Source organism: Rhinolophus sinicus, linkage group LG05 (genome assembly GCF_036562045.2).
Source record: "Rhinolophus sinicus isolate RSC01 linkage group LG05, ASM3656204v1, whole genome shotgun sequence".
Lineage (NCBI taxonomy): Eukaryota > Metazoa > Chordata > Mammalia > Chiroptera > Rhinolophidae > Rhinolophus > Rhinolophus sinicus.
The window spans coordinates 5237562-5255219 of record NC_133755.1 but is presented as its reverse complement, the minus strand read 5'-3'; the positions used below and the strand labels follow the sequence as shown (position 1 = coordinate 5255219).

The 17658-nt window shown below is 45.7% G+C and overlaps 2 protein-coding genes across 9 annotated transcripts in view; one reads left to right on the top strand and one right to left on the bottom strand.

The window, feature by feature from the left end:
• The first annotated feature begins 72 nt into the window (after positions 1–72).
• Positions 73–8963, top strand: ITGB1BP1 (integrin subunit beta 1 binding protein 1). Of its 5 annotated transcripts, XM_019755942.2 has the most exons (8): positions 112–211; positions 1029–1130; positions 2607–2709; positions 3577–3655; positions 5586–5722; positions 7418–7510; positions 8058–8207; positions 8739–8963. In XM_019755942.2, exons 3-8 carry the CDS (start codon positions 2638–2640, stop codon positions 8808–8810), a joined length of 603 nt encoding a protein of 200 aa, XP_019611501.1. In that variant the 5' UTR covers positions 112–211; positions 1029–1130; positions 2607–2637; the 3' UTR covers positions 8811–8963. The 5 variants fall into 5 exon arrangements, with proteins under 5 accessions (XP_019611500.1, XP_019611505.1, XP_019611501.1 ...); XM_019755941.2 differs by lacking the exon at positions 1029–1130 and having other exon boundaries at positions 73–211; XM_019755944.2 differs by lacking the exons at positions 112–211; positions 1029–1130 and adding an exon at positions 355–378.
• Positions 8964–9483: 520 nt separating this feature from the next.
• ASAP2 (ArfGAP with SH3 domain, ankyrin repeat and PH domain 2) overlaps positions 9484–17658 on the bottom strand; it is a 147645-nt gene continuing 139470 nt past the window's right edge. For 2 of the 4 annotated variants that reach the window (XM_074331669.1, XM_074331667.1), the window contains 4 exons: positions 14785–14834; positions 14247–14335; positions 13745–13867; positions 9484–11941 (listed from right to left, as the gene is read on the bottom strand). In XM_074331669.1, the coding sequence (XP_074187770.1) occupies positions 11867–11941; positions 13745–13867; positions 14247–14335; positions 14785–14834 (337 nt within the window). In that variant the 3' untranslated portion in view covers positions 9484–11866. Of the gene's footprint in view, positions 11942–13744; positions 13868–14246; positions 14339–14784; positions 14835–17658 lie in introns of all 4 variants that reach the window. The other 2 variants (XM_074331668.1, XM_074331666.1) reach the window with 1 other exon arrangement.

The window sequence follows — 17658 nt, the reverse complement described above, 5'->3', positions numbered from 1 at the left end:
TCTTTCCCACACTGGATCAAAAAACCTCAAGCGGGGTCAGGACTGCGCCTGCGCGAGTTCTCGGAGGCGGGGCCCGGCGGGCGGAGCCAGGGGGCCGGAAAAGCTGGCGCTGGAATTAGAACGGGAGTGGCTGTCGCGGCGCCGGGTGCTGCGGCGGTGGGTGTCTGACCTGGACTACAGACGACCTCAGGGATGGGTCAGCGGCTGTGAGGTGAGCGCTCGGCCCTCACCGCGTTGGGTTGAGTCTGGCGGGGAAAGCAGACCCCGAGGGCGGCGCCGGCAGGGAGGCCCGTGGTGGGGCGGATGGGTGGGGACGCGGGGCCACGGTCTCCACGGGGGGCCCGCCCTCCCTAGATCGGGAACCCAGGCCTCGAGGCGGTGAGTGATGGGCGGCGGGAGCAAAGGAGCGGCCCGGGTGCCCGATTCCTGTTTGGGCTGGGACTGCAGCTGCTGTGACGAGAGTGACGTGTGTGGAGGGTCCCGTCGGAAGGGCGACGGGAGTGGGAGCAGCACGGGGCTGCTTCCCGTGCCCGACTCTGCTTTGTGGGGCGGTGAGGAGCACTCACTTCTTGTGCTGGCTCCTGTTGTTTCTTCACGGCTCCACCCCCGGTGCTGCCGCTGCACAGGGCAGCGGTTGTGTCTGTCTTGTTTACTGTCACCCTACGCATCTGCACGTGGCAGGCATAGCACAACCGTGAGCAGTACGTGGGAAGCAGTTTGGGTCTGGAAAGAGCTTTCGTGCCAGATCTGCCTAGATTCCAAACTTGGCCCCACCCATTATTAGCCTGGTGACTTCAGTGGGCAGCTTTGGCTGCCACATTTGAAAGGGGCTGTAATACTGCAACCTTGCTGGTCAAAGGTACATAGCACCTAGCACTGGGCGCCTTGGTAGGTGTTCAGTACATGGGAGTTGTTTTTTTGGATGTCGTCTCCCAAGAAAGTTCCCCAAGACATTAAGCATGTCTTCTGCCCGGCTGTGCCAGGCACTGGGTAGACAGAGCAATGACCGAGACCCTGCCTTTGAGCAGCTCACAGTTCAGAGTACACAAGTAGACAACAGCAGACTAATGCTACGAGGCTGTGGAGGTCCAAGGGAGGCTTTCTAGAAGACAAGCCTGGAGTCTTGACAGGTGAGTAGTTCAAAGGTGGGAGAGCATTCCCAGCAGAAAGAATGGTGGGAGCGAAGCATGGAAACGTGGAGCAGAGGACATGCTGAGAGAACCTGGAGCAGCTTTACATTCAGTAGAGAGTAATCGTGCAGCTGGTTGTGGAAGATGAGGCTGCAGAGGTAGGTAGAGCGGTCATGGAGCTTGCAGGCCCTGGCGGACGGAACGCTGTAACTTCTGTCTGTAACTTTGGGGAGTCAGTGAAAGATTTTAAGCAGCCTCGTGACTTCAGATTAGAGTTTTAATGAAAATTTAGCTGGAGCTCGGTGGTCAATTTAAAGTGGCAAGGAGTCCAGTTGGGACATAAAGTCCTTAAAATTGCATGCCAAACCCTGTGCATTTTTATGGGTTGAGGGTCCGCCGCTTTCTCAGATAATAAACAAGTAGGTATACACAGCAACAGTCTAGTGACGCTGCGGGGCCCGTTAGAGACATGGGTGAGACAGGTGGTACGGTATATTCAGTGGAACTTGGCAGTTGATTGGACGTGGGGCCTGGACCTTCATCAGGGACACTGTTTTTCTGAAAAGAATGGACTACATCAGAATGAAAGGAAATGGAGCGTGCAGACTGCTCTGTGGAACCTCTGAAGACCGTAAAATAGTATCTGTCCTATGTTAGCAGATTCCCTTGTTCCCTGTGTAGAATCCAATCTTTTGGAAAAACCTATTAGGTTGTTTTACTCATAAATCCTTCTGAAAGATGGGTCACAGTTTCCATCTGTAAAATGCAGATTATAACCTACCTTCTTTAAGCTCCTGGAAGCTGAGGGCCTAGCTCCCCCCACCCCCACCCCCCATCGTATTTGGCACAGATAAGACTCTTAGAAAAAACATCTGGAGCAAACGGATGTGTCACCATGTTGCTGTGAGGATAAAATGAGACAATGAATGAGATGCTCCTGTTTCCAAGGCATTTATTATTGCTTTAAAAAGATGTTCTGTTAGACTGACTCTGGGAACCTGTGCCTCCTTCCTCAGCCTTACTGGAGTGACGAGGTGAGAGCTAGCACCTAGCAGTGTTTTTATGTCAGCTTTTACCTAAAGCTAGTCAGCACTTCAAGAAAAATTCACATTTCTGAGAGGTACGTATGTCTTCTAAGCCCTACCATTTTCAGAATGTGAACCTGAGACAGTAACTAAAGACACTTGAATATTTCGAGAACTAGATGACATATGTCTGCTACTTCTGAGGACAATGCTTTTTACACTTCTAGATATGATAAGGGTTCTGCCCTTTTGGTTCTTTGTGCTAGATTTTTATAATTTAAAGAGAATGAGAAAAAGAATAGTATCCAAATTTTGTGGTCAAAGGAAAATATTTATATTTTAAGAGGGTACACCAGGGAACTGGAAGGAATTGATGATTTTATTCCTATTATGCATAAAGTGATTTAAAGTTGCTTTTCTGGGTATAACTAAACACCATCTGTTTTTCTAGGGAGCTCTTCTGGACCAAGCTATGGTGAAAAATGTTTCGGAAAGGCAAAAAACGACACAGTAGTAGCAGTTCCCAAAGTAGTGAAATCAGTACGAAGAGCAAGGTAAGGGGATGGAATTGGGAAGAGAATCATAAAGAGTGAGAATTTTGTTTCTTCTAACTGACACTGCATAAAGGACACTAACCATGGCAGACCTGCTGACATTCTTCAAACTAGGTGTGTTTTAGCATTCATTTCTTGCTCTAGAGACACATTCAGTGCTAGATTCAGTTTTCTTTGTTTTAGTGGATGCTTTGAAATTCTTAAATTCACTAACCTAGGCGGGACAGGACCTATCTATGAATGGGCTCATTGAAACACACACTAATTTTGCAATTTTTCACCTGCTAGAAATTGCATGCAGTTAAAGGGCTGAATCACTTGAATTCCCAGGTTTGTGATGTGCTTGCATAAGTTTAATTCTACACTAACATGTAGGAGGCTTTGTTGGTTTTTCTTTGCAATTCACGTCGATAGTTACACTCTGGTCTGCCCGTCAGCCTCTGTGTTTACTGCTGCAGGCCAGGTACTGGTCGGAATAATTGCAGAAGCACTGGGGTGAGAATCAGGAGACCTGGCTTAGAGATCTGGGGTATTCACTAGAGGTAACCTTGGGAAAATCACTGCACGTCTCTGCATCTGTCTGCTCATTTATTAAACAGCGTAACACTCCCTGCCTGCTTTCTGCACAGGGTTCTGTGGAGATCATGTGAAAGCAAGGTGTAGATTTTCACATACGATATAAGTATCAGGAGACAGAGATACTGCCTTTGGTTCAGACTGGGGATGTTGGCACCACATTCATCCAGTACTGTTACGGGAAGAGCGGTTGGGATTAAATGTGTGGCTTCATCTATAGTAAGTCATTTGAATGTTTGGTAGAGAACTTGCGAGAGGACAGTGCTGCTAATTATGTCTGTTATTTCTCAGTCTGTAGATTCCAGCCTTGGGGGGCTTTCTCGATCCAGCACTGTGGCCAGCCTTGATACAGATTCCACCAAAAGCTCAGGTATGCAGAGGTTGATCGTTTCTCATTTAAGGCTTTTAACAGATGTTTTACCAGGGTGGTACAGCTCTTCAGACATCATACCGAGTTCTTGTGTAGTTGGCTTTTCTTTCTTTTTTTTTTTTTTAAATTCATGTTTCAGTGAGCAGAATTACATCAAGATTTTTTTATTTTATTTTATTGGGGAAGGGGGACAGGACTTGATTGGGGAACAGTGTGTACTTCCAGGACTTTTTTTCCAAGTCAACTTGTTGTCCTTTCAATCTTAGTTGTGGAGGCTGCCGTTCCGCTTCAAGTTGTTGTCCTTTCAGTCTTAGTTGTGGAGGGCGCAGCTCAGCACCAGGTCCAGTGTCCAGTTGCCATTGCTAGTTGCAGGGGGCACAGCCCACTATTCCTTGCGGGAGTCGAACCTGCAGCCTTGTGGTTGAGAGGACACGCTCCAACCAACTGAGCCATCCGGGAGCTCAGTGGCAGCTCAGCTCAAGGTGCCATGTTCAATTTTTTAGTTGCAGGGGGCACAGCCCACCATCCCTTGCGGGAATCGAGGAATTGAACTGGCAACCTTGTGGTTGAGAGCCCACTGGCCCATGTGGAAATCGAACCGGCAGCCTTCGGAGTTAGGAGCATGGAGCTCTAACCATCTGAGCCACCGGGCCAGCCCTGGCTTTTCTTTCTTGCCTAGTCTTTTTGACAAGAGTTCAGAAATGGCCCCAAATCTGGTGGAATGCTGGTTGGGGGTATGGAGTGGTTGGTGAAAGCCATGACCTTGGAGGTTGGCTAGGGCAGGTGGACAAATAGCTTTGAACGGGTCTGGGAGCAAAAACATGTGGAAAACATCGTGGTAACAATTTAGAAGTTTCAAAATAGCTTTTTAAGCAATAAGGTGGCAGAGCGTGAATTCTGTTGGAACTGTATTGTTCATGGGGTGTAGAACAATGTCTTGCTGATGTAAAGGATTAAGGAGCCATTTACCCAGAGATACACCAGCTTGGAAACATCAGGAGCACGTGGTAATTATGGGTAGCATCTGTCACAGACACTTGAAAACATTTAGGCAGCCACCGGAATAAGTAGCTCTTTAGGAATTAAAAGGTGGCTTCTAACCCACCTATCAGCTAGTGTCAACTAGAAATATACTACATTCATTTTCTTGTCTAAAATCCTTCCACTGTTCCTTTTAGGATTATAGACTAGTCAGTCTGAAAAAAGTGATAGGAGGCGGGAGAGAAGCATATGATATAAAAGAGAGAACAGCAGGCATAAGGCCGATTAAGCTTTACTTCCAGGTGCCTTTAGAATATTAAAAATATGGCTGGGCATCTTTTTACTACATAAACATCACCTAGAAGTCATCACATAGTATTCCCTTGCTATGGTCGATGCCGTAAATATTTTGTGGTGATTCTGTATTGTATTGACTAGATTTTATCGCTCACTCGCGGTTCTCCAACCTGTTACCATCATTAGGTTAAGGAAGTCCCTGCCCAGCATTACTCCTTTGACATTAAAAAAAATTGTCCAGTCTTTTCTGAGTGAATGGTAGTTAGATCAGGGTTCCTGAATGAGAAGAGAGTTGAACGTTAACATGATAAAGAGGGAGGAGAAACCAAAGTATTTAATGTCATTATGCATTTTAAAGGTACTCAGTCACTAGCTAGTTGACATTTTATTTTTGTTTTGACATGAAGGATGGTAATAATTTATTCCTATTTAGTTTTATATTTAGCATATTGTGAGTCACTGAGGAAAAGGTATATGAAACTTGAAGTTCTTTCCCATTACATCAAAAAATTTTGGATTTTAAGAGAATTTTATTTTTGTTACAGGTTAAGTTCTGACACAGTCTTTCCTGCTTGGGAAGGGATTGAGGATACCCTGTAATGCAGCTATGTCTCTTGAAGTCTTACTGTTATCCTTTTTATTTCACCTTTAGGACAAAGCAACAATAATTCAGATACCTGTGCTGAATTTCGAATAAAATATGTTGGTGCCATTGAGAAACTGAAACTCTCGGAGGGAAAAAATCTCGAAGGGCCACTAGACCTGATAAATTACATAGATGTTGCCCAGGTAAAAAAAAAAAATTTCACTTTTGTAAGATTCTGAAGAGTAAACGCATGGCTTTGGAGAAAGACGTGTTCCTCCAGGCCTTCTGTCTTATCCTGAAGCCATGCTTTGTCACTGGTGTTGAGCGCCGTGGTCACAGGAGGTGAAAGGTGCTGTGGAGACTGAGTCGCGCGGGAGCAGAGACACAGCTCCTCCCTCAGACAGTCCTTTTTCTGGGTCTGTTTAAATGAGGAGCTGAGTGCAGTGACTGGTTACACACCCTAGCTGTGTCTTTAAAACAGTCTGGAAAACCTTGCCGTATCCCCATTGAACTATTTTTAGCTCTGAATAACCGAGTTCCTGGTGGCATTGACCTAACATACCTGTTTATTCACACTGTTTCCAACCAGAATTGTGGTGAGGTGGGTTTCAAAAATAGATCTGGGTCAAGAAAATAGTAAATGGAATTGCATGTCTGTGTTCGTGAACAAAGGGACATTAAAGCAATGGGCTGATTCCCTGATCAGGTCATAGTATCGGTTATACTTAAGAAGGTATGTTCTCTGAAATCTCGGAGAATGGGATCATTAAATATCATGGTTGTAACTCGTGAAAGGAGGTCTCTTCTGTCTGAGAGGAAATCAGCCAATCTGATTTGCCGTTTAACACAACTCTCGGTGGTGGGGACTAATACAATTCGTGTCCTAGCATTTAGTTTGGAACATAGTCATTCCAACAACGTGCCAGCAGCAGCTAATCTAAGTGTAAAGTATTATGCTGGAAGATTGGTAATGTTTCCCCAAAGTACACTGGGGTTATTTTCATTCTCATTAGGACTGCTAAATGTCTCCTGTCACCATAGCAATCGGGCTTGTCAACATTCATTGACAATAGCGCTACTATTATCCCATTTTTTGATTCCTGAAATGGCTTTACACTGTGAGAGGTAATTAGCCAGAGGTTAGCATGGCATTGTGAGGACGCCAGAATTAAGGTAGGTGGACATGGCGCATTTACCATCATCTCTTTAAGTAGGCGAACGGTCCCACAAAAACGTTGGCAGTGAGAACATCTACTGGATGCCAACAGCATCTTATTTTAGAGAAGACAGGTTAGGCGGGAGTATCCTGATTTAGGAGATGAACTGGATAACCTGTCAGGGAAACCATCCGGTATCATCTGCTGTTTTGTTTCTGAATAGCTCTAAGTACTGAACAATGTTTGAGAGCATTCCTCCCACAGTGCTTACTGGCTGACAGCCCTGGGCCACGGGGATAACCAGACACATCAAACACCTGGGTGGATATAAAATGGCTGAGAAAAATGGGTCCTGCGGCCATGTGTCCCCATCGTTTTGTGTGGGGACATCAGTATAAGCTTTGAGTGTTTAAAGACCTTTATTTTTCTAATGTAAATATTTAAACTTTGCTGGGATCTGTGAGAAGCATCTAGTTTGTGATTCGGGTTAATCCCAGACAAAGGGATAGAAAATAACACCTGGAGTCCATTGGTCAGAGTTTTGCTCAGATTGGTTGACTATAAAAAAAAAGGGGGGGGGGAATTTTTCTGCCTCATTGGAGAGAAATTCTTGCTGGGCTATTGTGTTCCACATTCTTTAAAGGTTTTGGGTTTGTGATAGCTAGATACTAAAATTGACTAAATCAGACTTAATTTAACTATTTTTAAATGTATGTCATGTAATTTATTTTTACTTTAAAGCAAGATGGAAAGTTGCCTTTCGTTCCTCTGGAGGAAGAATTTATTATGGGAGTTTCTAAGTATGGTATAAAAGTGTCAACATCAGATCAGTATGTAAGTAATTGAGTTTATTAAGGAAAAAAATGTGTTTTAGGTTTTGGGGAGTTAAGGACCCACTTGCAGTTAGGTCTGGTCCTGTTTGCAGAGTGGTGGGTTTGTAAACATTCCTGGCAGCTGGTCTTAAAAGTGACCCGTTTCTTCTGGTGGATGAACAGGAGCGTCCCTTTGCTTCTCCTTGTGTGGTAGGGCCCAGGCCAACACCCCAGTGCTAGCCCACAATGCATTTTAACTTAGGACACCATTGCCAGTTCAGAGCACCTGTCAGCTTGCAAGCTGGGCATGGAGAACTGGATTGTGAACTCAGACCATCTTACTCCTGTCTTTCTGGAATTTAAGTAGCAAGATGTAATCCCAGAGGCAAAGGGCTCCATAACTGAGCACATTGGAATGTCCCTTTGGGTGAAAAACCTATAAAACTTTCTCCCAGATCCAGAGATATACTGTTTAAAGCCTCCCAATAAATTCTGCATGGGAAAATCTGTTATGAGAATGGAGATATATGCAAAACAGTCCCAATCTTTCTTTTTCTTGACTTCTGCAGGCTGTTTTACATAGGCACGCTCTGTATTTAATCATCCGGATGGTGTGTTATGATGATGGTCTGGGGGCAGGAAGAAGCTTACTGGCTCTGAAGACCACAGACGCAAGCAACGAAGAATACAGCCTGTGGGTTTATCAGTGCAACAGCCTGGTGAGGTTTAAATCATCCTGGTTAGGTTTCCTCATCGAATGAAGCAGCAAAACCGGGGACTATTTGGTCTTTTCAAAGGCCGAAGAGATGCTTTCCACTGTATTTCATACCTGGCATAACATAATGAAAGAGCTGGAGACCAGCCAGCTGTCCAGACCTACTGTAGGCTGTGAATGGTTTCTTGGGCCAGGGGCAGCACTCATGTGTAAGCATCACAAGGTTCAAGGGGAACACAAAGCAGGGAGGGAAAGTGGTGTGTCCCCCTGGGGCCCTTCTGCACATTCTTCTGACTTGTGGGTCCTTCCCCAAGGCTGCATTCCTGTGTCCCCACACACATAGTCCTCCAAAGGCACGCGGGAATGAAGCCCGCGGGGCGTGCTGGGAACAGGCAGGCTGTCCAGGGCTTTCCAAAGCTCCTGGTGTGTGAATTTAGCAGACGTGTTAAGAGGGTCAGATTTATGCCTTTGCTGGGCAGAGGAAGTTCAGGAAGAGACTGATGAACTTTCTGACTGTCCCTTTACACTTCTCTAGGAACAAGCACAAACTATCTGCAAAGTCTTAGCCACCGCTTTTGACTCTGTGTTGACATCTGACAAGTCTTGAATTCTGCAATCAAGTGGAAGCTGACCTCATGTGAAGTTCAACTGTTTTCTATGGTTCTGTTTTCAATTTGCGATGTTTGAAAACTATGATGAAAATATGAAGTGATCCCTTGCTGTAGGTTTTCTGAAGAAAATATAATATATAAAATACCAATCATTTGTTTTTCTATTAAAATGTCTTATTAACAGCGAGGTAACTCTCAATGAGGTTATATACTACTGGGACTAAAAAACCTCATTGGTCACTTTCAAACACAAATGAGCTTAACCTCTTTAAGTGTCACAGAAGGGCTCTCAGTGATTAATAACCACCGAGAACTTTCTGAGGAAGGCGAATGCAGTCTGCTCTGTAGCACTTCCCAGGGACGTGGTCTCTGGCTTGGAGCTCTGGTCAGGCAGAGGCCTGGCCTGGGGACCTGGGTCATGCTGGTTTAGAACAGTGACACTGCCAACTCAAGACACTAAAAGTAAAACTTTAAACTGTATTGTCAGGATGACATGCTAGTAAACCATAATATTTATCTCAGGTTTAAGAGAACCTTAAAAGATTACCGCTCATGTTAAAAGTCATAGTAGTTAAAGAATCTCATGTACAGTAGTCTAGTGTATTTTTTTTAAAGGACTTTTTAATATACGACGCTTGAAGGATTAAAAACATTAAAAAGAATGCCACGTCCATTTAAAAGTATTTTATTTTTTTCTAGTCAAATGACTAGTTAACAAGAAGAGTAGACTTATTAAACATGCTCTAATTATAAATCACTGCATTAAGGACAATGAAAATAGGAATTGATTTTGGTTATACAATATATACAGCTGAGCGGCAACTAGACCAAAGTAATCAAGTGAATGAATTGAATATCATACATCTCAGATAGCATTACAAGCTGCATATCATGTCACCCACGCCTAGCAGATCATACAGTAACTGTCAGTCTGCGCACATATTTCTGAGTTGTCATTCCTAGAAGTCAGATCTGATGGAAATGGCATGTAAAATGCCAGAATCCTGCAGCTAAGTTCATGAAACATAAACTTGAAATATAAATAGATATCTACAATGTTTTCCTTTCTCTCAGTTGCTCTCTTTTTATTTTAATTTGCAAATAACTAGGAAAAGATATTAGCAGGGAAGTTAATATAATTTCTCCTCTGGCAAGAGTCCTATTAATTACTGCACAATAGCACCACCAAATTGTAGACTGGAAAAATATTTCCTAGATATTTATGTACCAGTGAACCTGATAGATTTGTTTGGGAGTGGTGTTCAAATGTTGATATGAATCAACTTGAATTCCTTATGTAGCTGGCACCAAGTAGTCAAAAGGCTGATTATAAGTTACAGATGTGGGAGGATTGTGTTAAAATATACATAAGTGCACCGTGCAAAATACATCTGTTTACTTTCTTAAGTCTATGAGAGAATTAACTAAATGAAGAGTTCAAACAACAGAAATGAACAATTAGTGAAAATGGATGTAGTGCTTTAAAAAAAAGACTTTAATTACAGATGTCTACCCGGAACTTTGAAAGGCAAAAAGCAGTTGCCATACAACATAAAACATTCCAGTTTGTTCAGTCTTCTTTATAATAGCAAAAAAAAAAAAAAAAAAAAAAATACAATGCAATTAAAACAAAAACAAAAACTCTACATTTACTAGAGTCTTGCATAATAAAGACAGGCTGCTTCAATCAAATGTACCATCATAACAAATGCAATAAAAAGCATCATCGCCTCACTTTCCAAGCCTATACTTAAATTTATTCCTTTACTTTTGGTAAAAATCCAAGTGAATGTTATATGCCTATTTATTATCAGAGAATGCCAACATTTCCAATATTCCTCCTATGTACTTAGGCTCACAATGACTAAATAGAGGTATGACAGTCAAGTTCATGAAACTAAGGAATTTCACTTTTATCACATACAACCTAATCCCCCAGCCCTAGTAGCTGAAGTTTAAGAATGACAGGATGGACATCAACAGTAAAGCTGGATGTTCTGGAGGTATTACCTGGGACCTACAGATTTCTGATATGCTCTTGATTACAAACAAATGGACAGATTAAAGTTTAAGACAGTGTAACTACCATTCCTGTTGGTATATTATATAAATACAACACGCTAAAGTGAGCAAACATTCTCATGAGCTAGAAAGGGGAGGCAGTGGTACCTACACTCAACAGGAAATAGCACATAGGTGGTAATAAGCGGGGGCTGCACCAGGGTTCTTATCTGTGTGATGAAGTTCAAGAAGGCAAACTCCAAAACACCTAAAGCATACAAACGAGTTTAAAGAACTGCTTTGCAATCCATCATCCTTAGTTTTTAACCAAATTCAGGAAATACAGTTTTATATAACCTGGAACTGAATTAACTGCTATTTTACCGTATGACCTAGTAAACTATTGGTAGTTTTGTTAGGTAGGATTGTTCACAATAGGTTATACACACATGCAGAATACAATGATAGTTGCAACCTCACAAATTAGGGTTGGAAAGTACAATGCTAATGTGTAAATTTCCAAATTGCTTTAAATAAATGTTGGGTGGATTTGAAAGGAAATCTTTAAAGATAGCTTCTTAAAAAAATGCCTTGAATGGGGAACTGATAGCATTTTATCTCAAAAGTCCAGGCTGTTCAGGGACTTGTGAAGCAACACTTGACTGGCTCCCTAAAACAATAATGACGCTAAGGGTCACCAACTTCAGAAATGGGCCAAGGGACGCAGGAAGAATTTCTATGCAATACTCATGTTACTCGGTTTACCTAATTCTGCAGATTCAAGATCTTGATTATGTGGTTAAAATAACTTTGCAGTTCACCCTTTAGGAAATTCTTTTTTTCCCAATGAAAGTATAGTAATGTTTCATGAAAATCACAAATTATAAAAACAATTCTCTTATCTATATAAATTGCCTTTGAGTTTTAAAAACAGAACAGTGGCATTAGAGAAAGTGGGCTACCGTGCAATCCACGAAACTGGTTATTTGGCAAGAGTCTGGGTTCCCATAACGAAACAGGAACGTAACCACCGTTAAGTGTCAGTAGCAATTTAGTCAGCAATAAAGTGCACAAAAGATACAGGAAAGGCTCCTTTGCGACTGGGATCTCCATCAATGTGGCCAATCTGAAATGAACAGAAGTTTAGGTTGTTATAAAAATTCTGTATGTTGGAAACTTTAAAGGGCATTGTAGCATTTGGAGAAAAAAAAGAAATCCCTTCTGAGAATCACTTGGGTAAAACATCTGAACTGTTTTTCCTTCTTTGTCTCACTCCTGTTTCAAACAGCGTGGCCTTCTCGGTAAGGAGCTCCTAGTTCAGGTGCGTCAGGGGTGTGCACGGCACACCTACCACTGAGGTTGGCAGCCTTGGGGGAGACACAACAGCTAGCTGACCATCACCCCCTACTTGCCTTGTTTTTTAATGGATAAAGAAACTGAGTGTCAGAAGTTGGTGAGCTGCAAAGTCACAGAAAGTGGCAAATTTGATGTGGCCCCACTTATATGAAGTCAAGCATTTATGAAGACTTCAATAAATCCATTTATTTTGGCTCTGGGTAAATTACATACATTTACATAAAAACTATGTAAATCATCATGTATCAGCTCAACAATGTAGATAAAGTCTAAAAGAAAATCGCTGAAATATAAATGTTTTTGCGGGGAGGGAGGGCTGAGATTATGGGCAGTGTTTACTTTCTTTATACCTTTATTTCAACAGGTGTGAAATGAACGAGTAATTTCCAGATGCCTAAGGCTGTTGTCAGGCTGGTACCCCATCCTACGGGGGGTTGTGTGCAGGCAGGAAAGCAAGACCTGCTTCAGATTGAGGTGTGAGGGTAGTAGGAAGAGGTCAAAGTTTAGGTCCTCACACGGCCCTCAGTCCTCATCCAGCTGGACACACAGCAGGAGCTGGGTAAGCAGAGGCCCAACGAGCTGGACAGAACCAGGGAGCTCTGGACCAACACACACCTTAATCCCTCAAAGAGGAAGGGGCCACAGAAGATGCCGGAAACAGTTGTGCCTGAGGCAGTGGGGCCAGGCCGAGTTCACAGAGCCCAAGGAGACGGAGGGCTCAGGGCTCACACAGGTGCGCTTTCCTAGGGGTGCCGACTAAGTCCCACTCAGCAAAGCAGTGTGATTCCCACCAGTCCTGTTTGCATCTCACAACCATGAACGATCTGGTGTCCGAGCCAAGTCTACAGAGCGCGCGGGGCCTTGGTGTCTGCTGCAGGGCAGACACTGCCAGATGCTCTGTGTTCACATTTCATGCAACTTACTTAATCCTACCACCCTCATTTGCTAAGGGCCACCTCTCCTTGGGGGCCTGCTGTATAATCTACCCCAGCGCAGTCTGCAGTGACAGCCTTTCACAGGTGAGGTGGCTAAGGCTTAGTGACATAAGCAACTTGCCCAAGTCACCCAGCCCGAAGGTGCTGAGTCTGAACTCTTAAGGCCATCAGGGAAGCGCCATGTTCACCCCACCTGGACGCCACAGCTCATTTCTGGACCAAGACCGACACCTGGGGACTGTGCCCTTGAGCTCAGGTCTCTCTACATGCCTCGCTGCACCAAACCGACAACGCTCAGGGGTGGTCCCCTCGAGAAACTCAAGGCTTCAAACTCAGGGGCCTTATTTCAGACCATCAGGTGTTCTCTGCAAACTGCAGCCCAAGTGGCCGGCCCGCCCTAATGAGGGAGGGCCTCAGCGGGAGGTCAGTCAGGGCCACTCAGAAGTGGGTGTACAGGGAATAGACACCGAGGCCAGCAAGGGGCACAGCGGCCAGCAGACCGAGGACATGGGCAGAGGGCATCGCCTGGGAAGAGGCCTCAGGCCAGGTGGGTAGAGACTCATCCCCCTCCTCCTGGGCCCGGACCCCGACTCACCCACCACTCGTCCCCCCTCCGCCTGGGCCCGGACCCGACTCACCCACCACTCTTGGTCCTCCTCCCCATCCACGATGATCACGTCCCCCTCAGAGAACGTCAGCTCGTCTGGGTTGTCAGCCACGCAGTTGTAGAGGGCTTTAACCCGCTTCGGCTTCAGCTTGGTCTGCGTGGAGGGGAGGAGGGGGCAGAGGTTAGCGTGGCAGGGGGACACCAGCTCCTGGGCAGAGACCTGGACCCGGGGTCCTGATGGCAGGACACCTCACGGGTGTCCAGATGGGGTGGCTCAGTGGAGCTCAGGGGCTCGGGGACTTCCAGGACGCCACAAGAGAAAAGGGAAGAGACTAGCCGAGTGGAGAGCTGGAAACGTGGCAGCCTGTGGCTGGTGTGTGCAAACTGTCAGTCTGAGACCTACGGGGAGAGGCCCGAGCCACCGCTGGCAAGTTCTGGGTTGCATCCCGCGCAGATCCGTCCTGGGTACCCAGGAAGAGGCTACCCCAGCGCCCAACCAGGGGAAGAGGGAACAGGAGAGCTTGTCCACTTACTGTCTGTGATTTCCTGGGCATGGGCGCTGGGGGCTGCATGGCCGCGGTGTTGGACAGAGGACCCAGAGCTTCTGTTCCCGAGAGATCCACTGCTTTAAGACCAAAACGAATCAACTCACCATACGCCCCTTTAGTCACAACCATAAGATACAAACAACTAATATAAATATCCTGAGGTTTTTCTGAGGTATCATCCCCAAGGGTCAAAGAACCTTGTGATTTCTAGGCAAACTTGGTACAGTGTGCAAGTGTCACAGAGACAGATGTGGCTACCTCCAGTGTTGCAGACAGATGTGGCCACCTCCTGCACAGACTTCTAGATCCCCGCCAAAAGGCCCATCCCGCCCCACCCCCGTCAGCAGAAGGGGACGGAACTGCAAGGTACAGTGCAGAGAAGACCCAGGCGCAGGAGCTTAGAGGCTCCGCCGAGGGCACAGCTGGGCCCTGACACAGGGCTGCCACACTGGGCTGGAAATACCCCCCCTTTGCCTCCACTAACCATGTGGAAATAGAGCCCAGTTCCAAGTGAAATAATTACCAGGTCCTCTTGGCTGGCTTTTGTTGACCAGTGGGCTTGTCTTGTCAGTCCTACAAAAAAAGGGAAAACAGATTTCTGATCCGAGGCTTGAAAGGCATGTTACCTGCCCCTACACCTCACCCCCTTTTATAAAGGAACTGTGTTCAAGTTGAAAATGGGTGAGTTGATTTTATCAAGTTATTCAACTACCATTTTTTTGTTTTGGAAAAAGAATGAGAGGCTCAAAGGACAGTACCTGATGCAAGGTCCTAATCCTAAAACCAGAGCGCTTTCCAAATCGCTCCTTTCTGTGTAGGCCTGCGGGTGATGACCAGGTCTGGGCAGGAAGCTGGCCGCTGGCCACCTGCTCTATCCCCACTCTGCTTAGTGCTTTCCCCGCATGGGCCTGGCTCTCCTAAGGGCGGGGCTGAATCCATCCCAGGGCGCTGAGGGCTCTGCCAGGACCTGTTCAGGCACCAGTGTTAGCGTCATCCATGCCTCTCCCCTCTGTGGTCCCTGCTGCCTCTTAACTGATGTGGCTGACCTTGGCTCCGGCCCCACCCGTGAGGCTCCCGGCCCAGCACACAGGAATCAGTGAACTCAGATTTGCCACCTAGTGGGCCTGGATAAATGGATTTCTCTGTGTCGGCACTTTCACCTGCAAAATGTGACACCAGTTCTGTCAAGATAAGGATGAACAACAGACTGTCTACGGTGAGCCGAGAGGAGCGTACCTGCTGGTCCTACTGCACCCAGCACGGAGCCAGGCACACAATGGGGACTTAATACGTGACAGGGAGGGGTTGGAGGGCAGAACCAAGGGACGAAATCTTTTCACTGCAGCCTCACTTCCGGTGGAACATTCTCTTTGCTGCTCTGAATGAACCCAGTCTGGGGCCTTCGTTCCAGCTTCAGAGAGAAGGTGAAAAAAACGTAACACGGATTTTGCTCATATTTCCCAGGAACTCAGAAAGCATAGCAAGTGAAGGCCCCGCCAGTATGACCAGTGCTGTCATTTGATTTCCATCAGTGTAGAGACAGAAATCGTCATGTTGATGCTGCTGATCCCTTCGCCTCCAGCAAACTACAAAATGTTCCCAGGGAAGGCCTGATCCTCTGAGACACAAACTTCTCCTTTAAAGGGCCAGAGCATAAATTTTTTAGGCCTGCTGGGTTATACGGTCTCTGTCACAACTACTGGACGCTGCCATCGTAGCAAACAAATGGGTGTGGCTGTGTTCCAGTAACACTTTACTTATGGGCACTGAAATCTGAATTTTATATAACTTTAATGTGCCACGAAATATTTTTCTTTTGTTTTTTTCCCAACCATTTAAAAGCTATAAAAACCATTCTTAGCTCGCAAGCCATACAAAAACAGGTGGCGGGGCTGTATCGGGCCCTACCGATGTCGTCTGCCAACTCCTGCTCTAAGAAAACAAAAGTGAAAATCTGGATTTATTCGCAGGATACAATCAGTGGGGTGGGGTGCTCTCTTTACAAAGACAATGCACCAGTGTATTCCTTTAAAAACAGAACTCCGCTGGGCAGTGACAACATGGCGCCCTCCACCCAGATTTGTCATGGAGGTATTGGGGTAGCACCTGCTTTGCCTCCTCCCCAGCTTTCCTTTCAGGCAGATGAGGTGAGAGAAAATGATTCCATGAAACAGGTAAAACCAGGTAAGACTGTTAGAGGAAACATCCAGCAAGGCAGACGAGAGGCTCAGGCAATGGGAAGGAAGGTGCCCAAGACCTTGCACTTGGCAGCCAACGTCCACTGTTCTTTCTCCGAGTTCCCTGATCGCTGGCAGCCGACTGGTGCTCATCTAGAACTTCAAGACATGATTTGGTCTCTTCAAGGACAGCAGTTTGGAAGAAGAAAATGTGAGGGTGTCACGAGGGAGAAGCGAAGGAGGCTGGAGAGAGGCACGACCCTCACATAGGACCTAAGGGAAGCACAACCTGTGGCCATTTAGTGTGGACCTGAGAGCATATCCCTTACAGTACAACCGAGTAACGGATGACACTTCACAGACGCTGGTTAATAGGAAGGCAAAGATGCACAGGTTATACTTTAGAAGCAGCACTTAAAAAGTCCTGAGAGTCTTCTAGTTAAAAACAGTAGACTGAAATACATTGACTTCCACTTTCTCCCAAGGAAAGGAATTAAAAATAAGGAAACCAAAAAGAAGAAAGAGAACTGAAGAGGAAACCACTTTGGAAGCTGAGAATGGAAGATGAGTCATAACCATCCCGGTTCCCCTGAGGAAGGAGAACCCTCAGTGCAGTAAGGAAAGCTTTGACCACGCCATGTGTGCTTTTGAGCCCCCAGGCCTCTGGGAGGGGGAGAAGAGGGCAACACACGCCAAGGACCACCCAAAATCTGCTTAAGGAGCCACTGAGTCCCGGGATTCTTGCCCCAACTCCAGAAAGGCTAGCAACTGTCCCCTCCCAACCCCACTGAGGACCAGAACTGGTATTCTTGGAGGGAGTATGCCAGGTGTGGTTGTTGGGAGTACCTCAAAAAACAGAGGGACTAAGTAAAAGCTTAACTCTATTTCTATATTCACGGCCCAGAAAACATGCTCCCTTCAGGCAAGGAGAGCCTGGAAGGCTGTACTCTAAGGAACCTGAGTTGTCCAAGAAAAAAGGCCCAAACTCAGGGTTCCCCAATAAAATGGCTCAGCGAGATCACTCCATGGAGAAACCCACCTTAGCAGCTCTGCGCAGTGGGGTGCAGTCTGTCAATCAGTATTTAGTGCCTCCCCAGAGGTGGCCAACTTACAGGCAGGGAACACCTGACTCAGAGGGAAAAGCCTCTAACAAAAGTCAAACAAAAAGAGATGAACGTGGAAGAAACAAATCACGCAGAAAAACGAAAGCTAAAATAAAC

Coding starts and splice junctions, on each gene's coding strand:
- ITGB1BP1 (XM_019755941.2), top strand. CDS start 2,638: ATGTTTCGGAAAGGCAAAAAACGACACAGTAGTAGCAGTTCCCAAAGT. Junction 2,710..3,576: donor AAATCAGTACGAAGAGCAAG/GTAAGGGGATGG, acceptor GTTATTTCTCAG/TCTGTAGATTCCAGCCTTGG. Junction 5,723..7,417: donor ATTACATAGATGTTGCCCAG/GTAAAAAAAAAA, acceptor TTTACTTTAAAG/CAAGATGGAAAGTTGCCTTT.